The 16,788-nt window shown below is 42.3% G+C and overlaps 1 protein-coding gene across 4 annotated transcripts in view; it reads left to right on the plus strand.

Annotated features, from left to right (window-relative positions):
* NAA50 (N-alpha-acetyltransferase 50, NatE catalytic subunit) overlaps positions 1-16,788 on the plus strand; it is a 328,119-nt gene that overhangs the window by 157,970 nt on the left and 153,361 nt on the right. For all 4 annotated transcript variants that reach the window (XM_044073146.1, XM_044073147.1, XM_044073148.1 and 1 more), the window contains exon 3: positions 490-609. In XM_044073146.1, the coding sequence (XP_043929081.1) occupies positions 490-609 (120 nt within the window). The remainder of the gene's footprint in view (positions 1-489; positions 610-16,788) is intronic.

The following is a 16,788-nucleotide window of genomic DNA, read 5'->3' on the forward strand; positions in this document are numbered from 1 at the left end:
GAAATGGTTGCTCATAATCTTATGATCCAGGAAGGGAAGGGCAGGGTTTGTCTCTGAGAAGTCCAGGCAAGTGGATTCATAACTGCGTTGTGCTTTGCCATTGAGACATGTTAGAAAATACTGTTCCTCCAGTGATACTTCAGATGTCATTTTTACAGCCATGTGTGCCAGAGCCACCTGGTCATCTCTTAACACCTTCACTAAACATTAGTACTCGAACCATGATGTTGAAATGGCCTCTTTTGGTATCTCTGCTTCGGTATTCTGCCTCTCTCTTTTTAAACTTTAAACTTCCTAAGAAGCTGAAGCCCAAATAACTTCAGTCCCTGGGATTCTTTCTGTTTAACACTGCGGAAGGTCTCCTCACAGGCGAGTGGATGTAAGTAGTTAACTGTCATATACTGGGCCTATTGTATACAGTGTGCCTTCTGTTTTGTGTACCAAATGTGATCATTTAGTGAATATTCACTGTATTTCTTTGTTTTATAGCATACTTCAATGATATTGCGGTTGGTGCTGTGTGCTGTAGAGTTGACCATTCTCAGAATCAGAAGAGGCTCTACATCATGACATTGGGCTGTTTGGCACCTTACAGACGATTAGGAATAGGTAAGGTGACTGCTTGCTTGTGTTTGTGAAGGATCTGGCAATCTCAATGTGATAGTATGATTAACAATAGCAGGCAGTTGCTTTCATTACAGATATGCCCATCACTGTCTCTAGGTTTGTTTAGTAAAGCAGTCTCCACTTTCATTTAGTATTCACGGCATGGGCATCCACCCTGTTTTAGGCAAGAACATCAAAGATCACTATAAACTGTGTTTAGTAATATGTGCAGACTTGGGCAGCAGCATGCATTCCTTCTTTCATCATAGTCTGCGATTTATTTTTTGTATGCTTGTGAAATCTCAGTTTGAACTTGCAGCTTAATACTTAACCAGTTGAAATAGTAACAAACATTTTATTTTTTCATATTGATAATTTTTACTCCATTTGTACCGTTTTTATGTAAAATAATGTTTAGGCTTGAGAGGAGTTGAAATGCATATGTACTTTTGTGTTGTAGATGAGATTTGGTAACCATAATTTCTCAGCCGTTTTCATGCCAAAGCACCCTTAATTGAATTGTTTGACCGATACCATAATGGCTTTCTTGCATTACTATGTCGTAGTGGAGGGTATAATTAAGTGAAAAGGCAGAAAGATTTATGCAATGGGCTGTCTTGAAACATTCAGTATACTCCTAGCACCACAACTGATATTGTCAACATCCTGGCAGATAGGTTCAATGCCAACTTTATCCCCTTCTCACCACCTAAAGGGCCCCTCTCTATACTGTGAGAATGCAAAGCTCCTGCCTGTAGTCACAGCTGCCCAGGTAAAAACCACACTTTCCAAAGTCAAGAACACAGCGTCCATGAGACCTGACAACATCCCAGGCTGCATTCTACATGAACTACAGAATGAACTGGCACCCCACCTAAGCACCATGTTCAGTCATAGCCTCACCTCAGGCTTTGTGCCCACTGAATGGCGCACAGCAATGGTTATTCTCCTTCACAAAGGGGGAGCCACCACAGACCCCGGGAACTACCGCCCCATTAGCCTAATGAGCCTGGTCTGCAAGGCCATGGAACGTATCATCATGGAACTTAAAAACAAAGACACTGGTAATCTCCAAACTCTGGACCCCATCCAGTTTGGGTTTGTAAAAGGCAGATCATGTCTCCTAAACCTGATGGACGACTTTGAAGCAGTCACCAAAACCGTAGACGAGGGTAAGGTGGCTCACACAGCATATCTTGATCTCGCCAATGCTTTTGACACCATCCCCCACTCTGGAATTATAGATAAACTCACTAAACTAGGTATAAATCCCAATGTCACAAGATGGGTTGCCAACTGGCTCACTGACGCAACCCACACTGTGAAAGTAGACTCCAAATCCGACTTCAGACCAGTGACAAGTGGAGTACCACAGGGTTTAGTCCTGGGTTCTCTCCTGTTTGGTATTTACTTTTCTGAAGTGCAGGCTAACGCAGTCTTCGGCTAACTAATTTCTTAGATTACTGCAAACTAGGAGCCATAACTGAAACCCCTAAAGATGTGGACATCCTACAAAAAGGGCTTCACTGCGCCTGATGTCAAAGCCATGGCCTGAATCTCAATGCCAAAAAGTGCATTGTCATCCCTTTTGGTAAAAACTGTGTACCCATGAGCTACCACATAGGTGGTAGTCTACTTAACACCGAATGTGTGATGAGACCTTGAGACACAGGGACAGCAGTCTCTCCTTTGATGATTACATCGCCATAGTAGTCAAGAAATCCTTCTACGTGGTACACCTCATCACAAAAGATTGCTCATCCAGGCCATCACAAAAGGTTTCTCATCCAGGAAAAAAGAGGTCCTTGTTCCTCTCTACTCGTCAATCATTAGGCTCATTATAAAGTACAACACCCCTTTTGGTATGTACCTCACAAGACATCTACAATAACTGGAAAGGCCACAGAAATACCTTACAAGACGTTTACAATAACTGGAAAGGCCGCAGAAATACCTCGCAAGACATCTACAATAATGGGGAAAGGCTGCGGAAATACCTCAGAGGATTACAGGCCTCAAACAGATGCCCTACGCAGACCGTTTCAAAAAAACAACAGCTTTACTCTGTCACACATCGCCTACTCTGAGGCGATTTCTGCCTAACATACAAAGCTATGTCAAACCCAGAGCTGTTGGACATGCTCCACTTAAAGAAATCCCAATTCCTTCGAGCTGCACGCTCTAGGGACCTAAACCTTGTCACCGCAATGAACAGAACATGCTGGAGGGATAGATTCCTATCCCAGAGACTTCCCATACTCTGGCACAAACTACCTATCTATATGAAACAAAGCTCCTCATTAGCACTCTTCAAGAAAAATCTTGATGATTGGATGGGAAATGGGAAATTCACCCCGGGGATCACCTCTGTGGCTTTGCTCGACAGGGGCACAGGAAAATAATTTTCTTGGGTGGCGAAAGCCAGGATACCTTTTTGGCTAGGCTTGTATAGGCCCTAGGGCCGATAGCCTAGTACCTACCTTTAAAGGACTGCCAATATTTAACTTTTAATGCAGATAGACACTGGTGTATATAGTTTGTATTTTAATGAAATTTGGTGTAATGTGTAGAAAATAAAATGGTTCCTCCTATATTTGTCCATTACAACCTCCTAGATGAATAAAAGATTTGCTGGAGAAGTTGAATGATTTTGCTGGACTAAAATCTTCAGAGGCAGTATGGTTTCAGATGCTCCATTATGCATTGTAGAACTATTTTCTAACCCTTTGATTCAGTGCAGTTGTCTGTTTGAAAAGAGTATTTGTGATCTACGTTGTACATATCACCTGCTTCCTTGTTCCTACTGTCTGCACACCAGGTATAATTTATATCACTTTTGTTCTAGAGGGATATTTTCTTCACATGGGTAATAAATGCCTTGAAATTAAAATTGAACTGTTAGCTGTGTGTGTAAGTAACAGAAATGTTTTTAGCCTTTGACGTACCCTTAAACCTTTTACCAGTTTATCCACCCTCACCATATCCTTATTACATACTGTATGACATCCTTGAATATAATGCAGATATTGTCAGTTTTATTTATTTTTTATATATATATATATATGTATATATGTGTGTGTGGTGTGTGTGTGTGGTGTGTGTGTGTGTGTGTGTATGTGTGTATATATATATATATATATATATATATATATATATATATATATATATATGTGTGTATATATATATATATATATATATATATATGTGTGTATATATATATATATATATATATATATATATATATATATATATATATATATATATATATATATATATATATATATATATATATAGTTTGCTTACAACTTAATCTTGAAAGACCTGTTTTATGCTTGTTCATGGGTTTGTATTAAGATAACTGCTCTTGTGAGCAATTGTAAGCCTAGCCAATTATCCCGTGTGAGACTCCAACCCTAAAAAGGGGTCACTTGACAAATTAAACTTAAATGCATAAAAAGAGAGAGACTTTGATCATGAAGAAAGAAAGACTTTAAACTTTCCCTTCTGCTCTGTAAATTTTATAATGGTAGATGCCATTAAAGCAGGGGTCTGTCTTTTGTTTGGCTATTTGATGGTTGCCCAGTTAGATACCACTGACTCGTAGCTACAAGGTGAGAATTTTTTCTGAAAGTACTGCTTTCTTGTGCTGCAACATTGTACATAGGAGTCTGACCTTGAAACTGCAGGCCAAACGTACATGCTTCACGTCAGAGTGAAAAAGAAATGTCAGTAATGAATTTTGCTGTGTAGTTTCAGCACTGCACCCTAGGGATGACACCCCGGTTTGAAAACACTCCTGTACAGGGTAATGGCATGATGGTTACAGACTCATAAATGTGTAATTACTGTGGAGGGGACTGGTGAGCTGTAGCCAACACCTTCCATAGAGGAAGTGTCGAGTCAGTAAATTGCAGATGCAGGTATCCCGAGCTGACATCAGACTTAAGGGGAGCACCACTTGGGGATGTGGATGGTAAAGCAACCACTCGTGTTAATGTGTTTTTTTTTTTTTTTGCTAGCAGTCTGTATTTTGATGTGCACATTCTTGTTCACCAGGTCAAGTACTTCTGATTGGTACAGTACTCTGCCTTTTTACATGAATTCAGATTTGATTTACTTTTTGTTCATCACTTACTTTTGTTTTGCACTTGTAGAGCTGTCCAAAAGTGTCTAGCATACTTGGGCTTGATAAATAGTTGAGAGGGCATTTTGTACTGCTGCTGTTCAGCAGGTACTGGCAGAACAAAACAAGATCCTCAAATTCTTAGAGTCTGTTACCTTGGTGTGTTCTATAAAGTAGGGTGAATCTCAGCACAGAAGATATGAGGATGAAAATGAATTTTGCGTAAGTCACAATACTGGGAAGTTTCGGGAATTTCTTGACTGGGCAGGCCCAATGAATGTGTGTACACACGCGTTTTATATTGTAAAAGTTTGTCATGTGATTTTTTATAAATTTGTGCAATCATGTTAGTGTTTTGGAATTGGATTTCATTGTCACATACACTGGTATCCTCCCTTTATCCAGTTGGATTTGGTGATTAGAAAGCTGACCTTTTAAAGGTATTCCACAGGAAAAAATAATTTGACAATCCATACAGTGGTTATAAAAGTAATGGTGAATAAGACTAAGACATTCAAATTATGTTCTCCGGAAAGGTTCTCGAAACGCATGTACCTTACTAGTAGCCATATAAAACATTTGGCACATAAATCAGTAGATGACATTGAGCTGCATCGTGTTTTTCTTCAGTTAGAATTTGTAATCAATAAAATGACTGTCTCACTGCCTTCATTTCCTTAAACCACAGAAATAGAAGTTGCTGTTGATTGTGGTAAGTCATTGTGTTTGATCAAGGTGGTAGTTTAAACGCGGATTCAAAAACATTTGACGTGAGAGAAGTCGAACGATAGTGTAAACGGACAATATGGCATTTGAAGGTGTGCACGGTACAGCTATTACTTTCCAACTAAAGATGGGTGTTGTGAATAAATCCTCCAGGGTTTACCCACACCATGCTGCTTACATAGACTAGCTCTGAGATCAGTATACCACACATCAGGAATAGTCCAAGATAGCACAACCATGGACTTTGTGTATATTCTCCATTTACACTTACAGTAGGATTTTAGTTGTAGTTCTTGGGGTTTCATTAAGAATGCTTATGCCACAGATCGGGACCCTAGAAAGACAAAAAAGCTTGGACAGGCCAGTTTCAGCCTCAGTTCAAGTTTATTATAGTGCTTAATTACCTAAGCAGTTACCCAATCTAAAGAATTAAAAATTATATTTGAACAGCAAAAACAAATTACATTTGCAGTGGATTGAACTCTGTATCAATCATTATCACCCCACCCCCCCCTTTATCATTTTTCTACATGGGGCCTGGGTGTTAACTATCGCCATCTGTTTCTCCTTTGATAGTCATGTACGACACTTCACGGGTCTTCTCTTACACAATCCCTCCACCTCCTTGCTTGGATACCTTTGTTTCCCCTTGCCTTCTTCCCCTGTTCCAAGTGGTGTTCACCAATTTGTCTTTTCTGCACATGTGCCAGAACTACTGTAATCTGTTCTCTGTCCTGCAATTGGAAGTATTTTGACTTGTGCTCTGTCCTCAGTTCATCCGTCCCACAGTTTATATCCTACCATCTGTCTCTGGCACTTCATCACTAGCTTCCTCAACAGCTCTGCCTTCATTGCCCAGGTTTCTGTATCCTACAGTAGTAGTGGTCACACCACTGTTTTGTACTCCTCACTTTTCAGCTTCTTTGGCATTCTTCTGTCATGCTCTACTCCTGATTCTCTTTGCCAGTTGGCTGCAGCCCCTCTGATTTTAGCTTTGACCTCCTCATGTAGACTTCTCTTCTCCTCAACCACCTCTTCCTGATAATTGAAGCTGTTAAACTGTTTCACTTTTTCCCCCTCTGTCAATTTTCTGCTTTTTCTAATTTTGTCCATTTGCTGCCATTACCACAATCATATCTGTACTATTTCAATACCATGTGCTTTCAGATTTACATTCCATTCCTTTATCCTTTGAAGTTCTTGTACAGTCTGCCTGTAATGCTACATCATCTGTGTACAACAGCTTTCTGTCCCCTCTGACTGGTCTGCTAATGCAGTCCATAACGAGTATGAACAGCAGTGGGCTTAGAGCTGGACCCAGATACAAATCCTTTCCCACAGGGGAACCGCACTGTGATGCAGAACAGTGTTCATACTTGAGTCATTGGGTCCTTGTACTTGGCCTGTACTAATTCTACCAGTGTTTCTGGGACTTTGAACCCACTGCAGGACTCCCTATATCAGTTTTCTTCAGACTTTGTTGTATGCTTCTTCCAAGTGTAGGAGTGCCCATTTGGAGAGATTCCTCAGCTCTAGCTTCTTCTCTGGTATCTCTGTCACTGGAAATATTGGGCCATTTGAGTTGCATCCTGATCAGTCAAAACTGCTCATTTCCTCATCTTACTTTCTACTACTCCACTCAGTCACCCTCTCCAGAACGTTCATGCAATGTGACAGCAGTTTAAGTCTTTACTGCCCCCAGTTGTGAATGTCCCCTTTGTTATGCACTGGCAGTAGTATGCTTATTCTCCACTCATCTAGGGTATGCCTTTCTCTCCATATTGCTGTGAGTACCCTAGGGAGCAGTTTCTCCCTTACCTCAAACATCATCTTGATCACATCTGCTGTGACTATCTGAGCCTGCTGCTTTCCCCAGACTTCATTTTCCTTTTATACTTTTCTTCTAGGGTGGGATCCTCCTCTTTCATTGTAGGGGGGATCCTCCTCTTTCATTGTAGGCTGTCTGCAACAGTACAGCTTTTGTGGGCTTTTCATTCCGAAGCTGCTGAACATGCTGCTTTCATCTGCCTTTGTCCTGTAAGCAGTTTGTTGCTGGCATCCTTTATGAAAGGTGTCTGTCTACTGAGTCGCACTTCATAGGCTGTTATTATGACTCTGATGCCTTGTTCTATGCTACTGCAACTCCTTTCTTTGTTAGCCAAGCAGTATTCCTTCTTAGCGTGGTCCATCTTTTCTATTTCTTATTTTTCCTGCACTCCTCCTTTCTTTTGACTTCCTGGACTTCTGCATTCCAGTAACTGCTTTCCTTCTGTACTGTGCTTCTATACCTGACTCTGCCGCATGTCTGTAGTCATCACACATGCTGTTTTGAAAATCTACAATTCCACCCATTTCCTCCTCTTGTTGAGATGCTAGAATCCTGAGTAATTCCTTAAATTCCTACATTTTCATTCCAAGCAGCTTCCAGTTCTTAGTCTCTGAACTTGGAGCCTTCTCTGACCACTGCTTGCATCTTATTGTGGGAACCAGTGGTTTATGCTGCGCACCAGCTCTTTTACTGGGGATAACTTTTCAAATCGCTGATTTTTACCCTACTGCCCTTTCCTTACTAGGAGGAGGTCTATCAGAATTACATGTTGGTCACTCTTATGTGATTTTTGACTCTCCCTCTCTTGTTGAACCATATCTTGATCACCATCCATTGATTTGCCAGACAAGCATAGAATGGCCTCTCCTTTATTCCTGTTGCCTGACTCTTGCAGACTGGGGCAGTCAGGTTATCCTATTGTGTGTCCTGAAGTGTGCGTTCGTGTCACCTATTAACACCTGCTTTATCTAGTAGGTCCTGCAACTGCTGTCTGAATGCACCCCCCCCCCCCAACACTAACAACCCTGTTGTGGGGCATAGGCTGAAGTAGTGCCTTTTCCTTACACTGAAGTTTGATTGCCATGAGTCTGTCATTGATTCTTTTGACTTACCCCACTGTCTTCTGAAGCTTCTCCTTCACCACAGTTCACTTCAGAAGCAGAGTCTGTATCCCAGGCCTTGTGGCTTTGCTGCACTGCCCTTCATTCTTGTCTCCTGGATACATGGAATGTCCTGCCTCATCCTTGCCATAATTATGTATCAATATAAAGTCATTCAAAAACAGTGACTACTCCAAGTGTAGCAGAAAGAGGGAGAGGAGTAGCTATGGTGAACGACAGTCCATGGAAGAACAGGGAATTGCTCTCAAGGTGCCACCACTGGTAAAAGATTCTTTATACATTCACATAGAGGGTAGTTCAGCGGACCAGAAACGGTGGGAACCAACGTCATAATTTTCATACTGCAGCAGCATTTGTTCCAGCATGAAACTGGTGGTGTTAGTCACCATCATGCAGCTGAATGAAAACCTCTTCTCATAAAGCATGGTCTGTGGATATCCCTTAATGCTTAAGTTTTAAAGAAATCACAGCTTAAGCCATCTAGACACCAGATACACCCACTCCTAAGAAATGTTGCTGTGGATGCAAACCATCACCCTTATAGTCCTGAGGCTGTGACAATACATACGGCAGTGTACTTGAGCCATGTGACTTAATACTTTGACTCTGGTATTTTACTTACCAGGCTGGGCAAAGATAGGGTTATGGTCAGCTGTCTCTGTATTTTCCAAGCTTTGTAATTTGATCAGAGTCAGGGTCCCTCCTTCTGAAGAGTTTGATTATATAGTTGTACACTTTGGTGGGACTGACCTTTAGGTGCTGCACTCTAGGAGAGAACAGAGATATGGTTGAGCTGTCCGTGCATATGACCAGGGTGACCATTGTCTTCTGCAGTTATCTTGCCTTCTCCCAGAATGTTGCAGCAGTTCCAGAACAAAATAGACTGTGGGAATTTGTTCACTGGAATCATTCCAGGGGGATCCCAAGTATCAACTCAAGAGGCAGGTGTCTCTACCTGCACCCATCTTGCTCTGATTTTTAACCACCATCTTCCTTTAAAAATATTACTATCCTGCCCAACAACTCTGCCATTTCAGATATTACTTCAGAGCCAACCTCCTATCCTCGTCTAAGGGCCTGAAAGAATTCAAAAGCTCCCTGTCCTGTTTATCTCTTCACTTAAGGCCACTCCATGTGCCTCTGACTACATCCACTTAAACCACTATGGAAAGCTTGCCATCCTCGTTCAGTAGAAGCTGGAATTTCAGAGGTGAACTCTTGTGGTGCAACTCCCAGACAGGTTATCTTTTACATGCTCAAGGTTCAGCTGCTCACAGCTCATACCTGTCTGTATTCTAATGTGAGACAACTAATATCCAGGTGTTTTGAAAGTACATCAAATTGGGGATGGTCCCACTTAAAAAAAAAAAAAAAAAAAAATGCTACCAATCTTGACCATACTTTCACTTGAGCAATTAAGAATCAAGTTATTGAAACTTCGTTAATGACATAGTGAGATTTGTAATAGAGCAAAAACTGCTTTTATGCAAAATATTTTCCACCTCGTAACTTGAGTATTTGGGCAGGCTACCAAAGAGTTTAGCCTGCCATTTGTAAGACCTGAGGCAAAATATGAACTTAAAGTTGGTCACCTCCATGGGTAACTAACTCTTGAAGTAATTTTGGTCTAGTAATACTCATTACTGTAACGAGCTCCAATCAAGTGGTACCTCCTAGTTTGATTCCAGAGCCATAACCAGCACTTCTGCATGACAAATTCAGTTCCCATTTCACCTTCCCAATCAACCCTAGCCTTTCTTGAATCATTAAACTCCCCTTCACCCTAAATCATTATGGACCATCTCCTAGAAGCTCTTGCAAAATTAAAAAAAAAAAGCTTACTGGGCCTTGACTATAATAGACCATCACCTAGCTAGTGCAAAATAATATTGTCAAACCTATGCTAAACATTTTCAACATTAGTTTCACCATGGGTATGCACCCAATATCTGTAGAATAGTGTGGCCACTTTACAAAGGCAGCTGTAACACAGACCCTAGCAACTTTCATCTTATTTAGTCTCACCACCTGTAAAACCATGGAACATGTCTTTGTTACGCTCGCAAGTAAAATTGGTGGTACAAGCCTTTGACCATAATCAGTTCAGCTTTGTGAAAGACTGAACTTGTCTCCTTAATCCATTTTTCGCTGGTGCCATTGACAGGTGCCTTCCTAGCCGTGCTGTATCTCTGAACCTTGCTAAAGTCCTCCAAGTTCCCTCTGCTGGTATCATTAAAGTCTGAAACCTAAACCCTTGTGGCATCAGCTAAGTTGCATATTGGCTTTCCAGTCACATGGTTGTGGTGTAGCATTTCTTTCTAAAAGTTGTCACTAGTTGTGCCCTCAGGGTTCGGTCTCTGGTCCTCCTCTTTTGCATCTACTTTCCTGATGTGAAAGCTGATGTGCGAGATCTGTGGCTAACCAGATTTGCAGAGAACTGTAAACAGGATGATCTTCATGTTTCACTGTTGCAGTCATTACATTTGGGTAATCTGCTGGCAGGTTGCCCTCAGTCGGCCTGATTAACAAAGTCTTTGGTCCTGTGTCGGTTGCTGACCCTTCCATGATGTCAGGTCGTCAGGGGTATAAAACATGCAGCCGACGCCATTACACCAGTCTTTCTTGCCGCGCAGTGCCCGAAGCAGAAGAGGTTCACAAGTGCCGGTTGGCTGACTCCTAATATTTTCGTTTTCGAGTTTCAGAACCAAAGTCTTCCTAAAAGCCAAGTACTCCGTTGGGGAAACTTTTTCTTGCTCCTTACCGATGTCAGCAAAAGTTAATAATTGTATTACTAGTGGGAAGCAAATACCTCATAAGGATTTTCATTTGTGCTGTATTTTTTGCCTAGGCCCTGACCACTTTTTCTTGCTCCTTGCCGATTTCAGCAAAAGTTAATAATTGTATTACTAGTGGGAAGCAAATACCTCAAGGATTTTCATTTGTGCTGTATTTTTTGCCTAGGCCCTGACCACGACGTACCTTGCTGTCGGTTTTGTGCTTTATTTAATCAGCGCACTATCAGTCGTCGGTACATTTTTGCTTCTAAATATTTCGGTTCTCATTTTAATTATCCAGAAATGACATTGGTTAGCCATCAGACTACCGGAATACCGAAAAAACGCAAAGAAAGACAGGCCGTTGAGGTCCAAAACTGCCGACGACACTTCTAAGCCAGTACTCAGTGAGGCACTTTCGCAGCCCCTGATACCCGCTACTTCTGATTCGCAGGCCTCTACTGAGACCCATTCGGAGTCCGGTATGCCGCAAGATGCTTCACCTATGGAACCCGCAGATGTCTTTACCTTGGATGGGTCCGGAGCTGCTGTGCAGGCACTGGCTTCTGAGGGCGTATTCAGGCCTACAGACTTTCAGATTAAACAGACTCCACTTTCAATACTAAGGCCTAAATCTAGGTCTAAAAAACCGATGCCCAGGCCAGATGTTCAAGCCCCTATGCCTAAAAAAACAAACAAGCAAAATTGCTGAAGATTTAATTACTTAATCGGGGATAGTCAACCCCCCCTTCTAAGAGGCCTAGGGCTGAACTTGACCATGAATCTTCTGAACAGTTCTTCTGACTCTTCCAATGACCTGGATTTGTCCATACCTACTTTTGAGGACTCTGCAGAGGATTCCATTCCTTCTGCTTCTCCCCCTGAGGATTTTTCTTTTCGGGAAATTTTACATGCCTTAAGGGAGCACTTCCACTGGGAAAGTCAGGATTTTTCCGAATCCAAAAAGAGGCTTAAGGATTTCCTTCTTCCTCAGCATAGACCTTTGGCTATACCTCCTATACTAGATAGTTGATGTGTTTTCAGAATCCAGTATGGCCCCTGATTCCTTGCCTTAGGCCCCTAGTAAACCAGAGACATACTACAGAGTTCCTGAGTCCCACAAATTCCTTTTTAAAAATCCTGTTGCAAACCCTGAAACCATTTCTTAGGGGCCCACTGGCATTAAGGCTTCTACTGCTAAAAATCCTACCCCTTCTGATAAGAGACTCCCGGACGCTGGATAGATGGGGTAAAAGGGTTTATACTTCTGCAACCTTGGCAATCAGGGCTTTAAACTGTCAATTCCATATGCTAAAATATCAACAGCATGTCATGGGACTGCTTAAACAGAAAATGATGATTGCTGACTGTGTGGAAAATAAAGATTTACAGGATTTATTGCATTCAGCTGAACAAGTTGGAAAACTTACTTTGCAGTGTGGTTTTGATTCTTTAGAGGCCTCTTGCAGGGCTGCTGTTACTGGGTCTGTGCTTAGAAGGCATGCTTGGCTTGAGGAGCAATCTCTGCCTGATCGTGTTAAAGCAAAACTGTTGGATGTTCCTTTGTAGCAGGACCGTCTGGCAATAAGGCTGAAGAAGTTCTAAAAAAAGATGGAAGATAAAGCTAAATCTATGCAAACTGTGAAAGATTTCTTACAAGTACAACCTCCAAGATTTAGTAGGCACTGGCCTGCTAAGAACTGGTCCTTTCCAGCTCCTTCCAGAGCCTCTCAAGCCAAACCCAGACACTCCAAAAGCACCAGGTTTCAGTCCCAAGGGACATTCAGAACTAAGCAATGGGGTGCTTCCGCTTCCAAATCTGGAAGTAAGGCACCATCCTATGGTAAACAGTCAATGACTTTCCATTAAAATTACCAAGCACTTGGCTCTTAGCCGCCCCTTTGGGGGTAAAACTGGTTCTTAATGCAAAAACCTGGCGACTTATTAACCAGGGTAAACGAGTTTTAAATGTAGTGTCCCAGGGATACAGATTTCATTTCCACACATTGCCAACTCCAGGAGGGTGGCCAGACCTGCCCCCAAATCAGTGGGCAGTGGCTCAGAAATAAGTACTGTCCCTCCTAAACATGGGGGCTATTTAACTAGTGCCAGAAGAGGAAAAGGGACAAGGTTTCTATTCCAGACTTTTCCTGGTACCCAGAAAAGACAAGTCATGGCGTCCAGTTCTGGAACCGTCTAAACACCTTTCTGGACATTCCGAAATTCAAGATGCTGACTCTTCACCAGTTACTTCCTATTCTAGGCAAGGATGCCTGGTTGGCAACTCTAAATTTAAGAGAGGCTTAGCTGCATATCCCAATCAGGAATCTTGCAGAAGATACCTACGCTTCAAAGCAGGCTACTTGCATTATCAGTTATCTGCACTGCCCTTTGGCTTGTCTCCTGCGCCCAGGGTATTCACAAAGTGCCTGGCTCCAGTAATTGCATTTTGTAGACAAAGAAATATTCAAATATATCCATACCTGGACGATCGTCTAATTCAGAAGAAAACCAGGCCATTCTTCTAAAACATCTGGCGTTTGTAAAAAGGGTTCTAACATGTCTAGGGTACACCATAAACGAAAAGAAATCACAACTGGTACCCTCTCAAAAAATTACATTCCTGGGTTCAAGCTTGAATACTAGTGCCCAGATGGCTTTCCTTATGCCGGAAAAGCAAATTCATTTGCTGACCTACTTCAAACAGGTGGCCACAAAAACCCTGCTATCTGCAAGACAAATACTGCAAGCCTTGGGGTTCATGGCCTCCTGCATTCTTCTAATTCCATATGCAGGACTGCATATGAGGAAACTTCAGTGGTACTTAAAAAGTTTATGAAGTCAACATTGTCACAGCCTGGAAACAATGATTCCTATCATACCTTGCCTGCACCTAGAGATCCTATGGTGGGCAGAGGCCTACCAGCAAAACAAGGGACTGCCATTCACACCACCCCCTGCCGCCCAAACCCTAACTACAGACGCATCAGGCTATGCATGGGGGGGCTCATCTGGCAGGGAAGTGCATTTCAGGGCAAATGGAGCCCAAATCAAATGCACCTTCATATGGGTCAAAAAGAAATGCTAGCTGTACAGAATGCACTGTGACAGCCTCCAAGGACTACCTTCATCCAGGACAACTAATGGTAAAGACTGACAACACCATGGTTATGTGGTACATAAATGAGCAGGGGGCTACACATTCCTACCCCCTCTGCAGACTAACCATGGCATTGTGGAATATGGCCTTGAGCTACCAATTACAGCTACAAGCGCAATTCCTGCCAGGAAAGCTGAATATTCTGGCAGACTAAGCAGAAATCTCTTGGACCCACACAAATGGAAACGGGAAGCACGGATTTTCAACATGTTGACATGCAAATGGGGGAGCCCAGACATGGATCTTTTTGCCTCACCCCAGAAGTACCAGTTGGACAAATTTTGCACAAGAACTCCTCACAAAAAGGTCTGGCAAGTGGATGCTCTGTCCTTCTGCTGGAAAAATGTTTCCGTCTATGCCTTTCCCCCTCTGCCTCTGCTCTCCAAAGTTCTACCAAGTCCAACAGGACAAACCAAAAGTGTTTTTGATTTCTCCAGACTGGCCTCTCCAACACTGCTACCCACTCCTGTGCACTGTCACAAATTTCTCCATGGCACCTGCCTCAGACACCTTCCTTACTGTCTCAGCAGGAGAACCAAATTGTGCACCCTCTGCTCCAAACATTGAATCTTGCAGCTTGGTTAATCATTTAAATTCCCCCTTAGCATCCCTCAGCAAACCTGTGATGGATGTCATTTTGGAGGCGAGAAGACCTAGTACTAGAAAATCTTATGCTGACAAATGGAAAAGATTCTGTGCCTGGAATCAATCTCAAGGGATGAGCACAGCAGCGCCCAATTTACCTCCGGGCCTGTCTTTTTTTTTCTTCCATAAAAATCCATGCCTCAGCCATTTCTGCTCATTACAACACAGAACCCCCCTCTCTTCTCTCATCCTTTGCTAAAGCATTATCTCAGAGGGGCCAAAAACTTGAGACCACCCAGGAGAGCTCCAACCCCTGCCTGGGACCTTAACTTTGCATTGGAGAAACTCACTCTAGCTCCTTTCGAGCCAGCTGCTACTGCAGACTTAAATTTTCTTTCCAGGAAAACAGACTTCCTTTTAGCAATCACTTCAGCTAGAAGGATATCTGAATTACAGGCCCTTATGGCAGTGGAGCTTTTTCATCTTTCATGCGGGCAGGGTGTCACTCAGGACCAGTCCATCTTTCACGCCCAAGGTGGTATCCAGTGTGGCTCTTAATCAGTCCATTTGCCAACTTTCTTCCCCAATCCACAGAACCAAGGGGGAGCGGATTCTGCATTCATTGAATGTACACAGACAACTTAGATTCTACTTGGACAGGACTAAATCTTGAAGAAAATATGAACTGTTGGTAGCATTTGCTGCAGGGGCAGAGGGGAAGGCTATTTCAAAACAAACAATTTGTAAGTGGATAAGCCATTGTATTAATTTCTGCTATAAGCACCATGGAAAACCTATCCCCCAGGGGATCGGCTCTCATTCCACCAGGGCTGCATCTACTTCTACAGCCTTTCTCAGAGGTGTTCCTACCAGGGATATTCTAGAAGCTGCTACCTGGAGTTCAGTTCATACTTTCACCAAGCATTACCACTTACCAATATTCTCTAAATCCAGAGCTGGCTTTGCCACTACTGTTTTGCAGGGCCTTCTAGCTTGTCCTAATGCTGTGTAAATCTATCCTCCCAACCAAAGCTTTGAGAATCTATCCAAATGTAATGACTGCAACAGTGAAACACGAAGAACATAGTACAGTTGTGTAAACTTACCATAAATGTAGATGTTCAAGTGTATTCACTGTTGGAGTCCTGGTTACCCTTCCTCCAGCCACTTGTCTTTCTCTTACTATACCTCCACTTTCTTTTACTATGCTTAAAAGCCTTTTTGATGCATTTGTTTTTGTTTGGAGGTATATTTTTGTGTGTTTAATTACGTGTGTGTGTGTATGTATATAAATATTTTGCTCCCCCATTTGGGGGGGCACCTGATATCTGGGGCAAGAAACTGATGTAATGGCATCTGCTGCATGTTTTATACCCGTGACGACCTGACTTCATGGAAGAAGGGACCGCAACCGATGCAGGACCCAAGACTTTGTTAATCAGGCCGACTGAGGGCAACCTGCCAGCAGATTACCCAAATGTAATGGCTGCAACACTGAATACACTCTAACATCTACATTTATGGCAAGTGTACACAATTGTACTTTAGTCCATAACAGACATACTCCAAGAATGGCTTACCAGAACCAACCTTGTCCTTGAGCTTAACACCAGAAATTTTGTAGTTTTATTTAGGGAAACAAATCTACCCTACTGATGGCTCACTAATTCATCACACTTCAGACTGAGTCATGAGAGGTCTAGGTGCCATGGACAGTCTCCTTTTAAGTTTCACATTTGCCAAATCCTTTTTTTTTTTTTTTCCTTCATCATGCCAGTAATGGAATGCAACACACTATTTGTAATGCACCTTTCCAAACACCTTGTCTAGCTAGAAAGACTGCCTTTGCCTTTTATAATTTATCA

The sequence above is a fragment of the Protopterus annectens genome, chromosome 5.part1, assembly GCF_019279795.1.
Source record: "Protopterus annectens isolate FY-2018-M chromosome 5.part1, PAN1.0, whole genome shotgun sequence".
NCBI classification, from domain to species: domain Eukaryota; kingdom Metazoa; phylum Chordata; order Ceratodontiformes; family Protopteridae; genus Protopterus; species Protopterus annectens.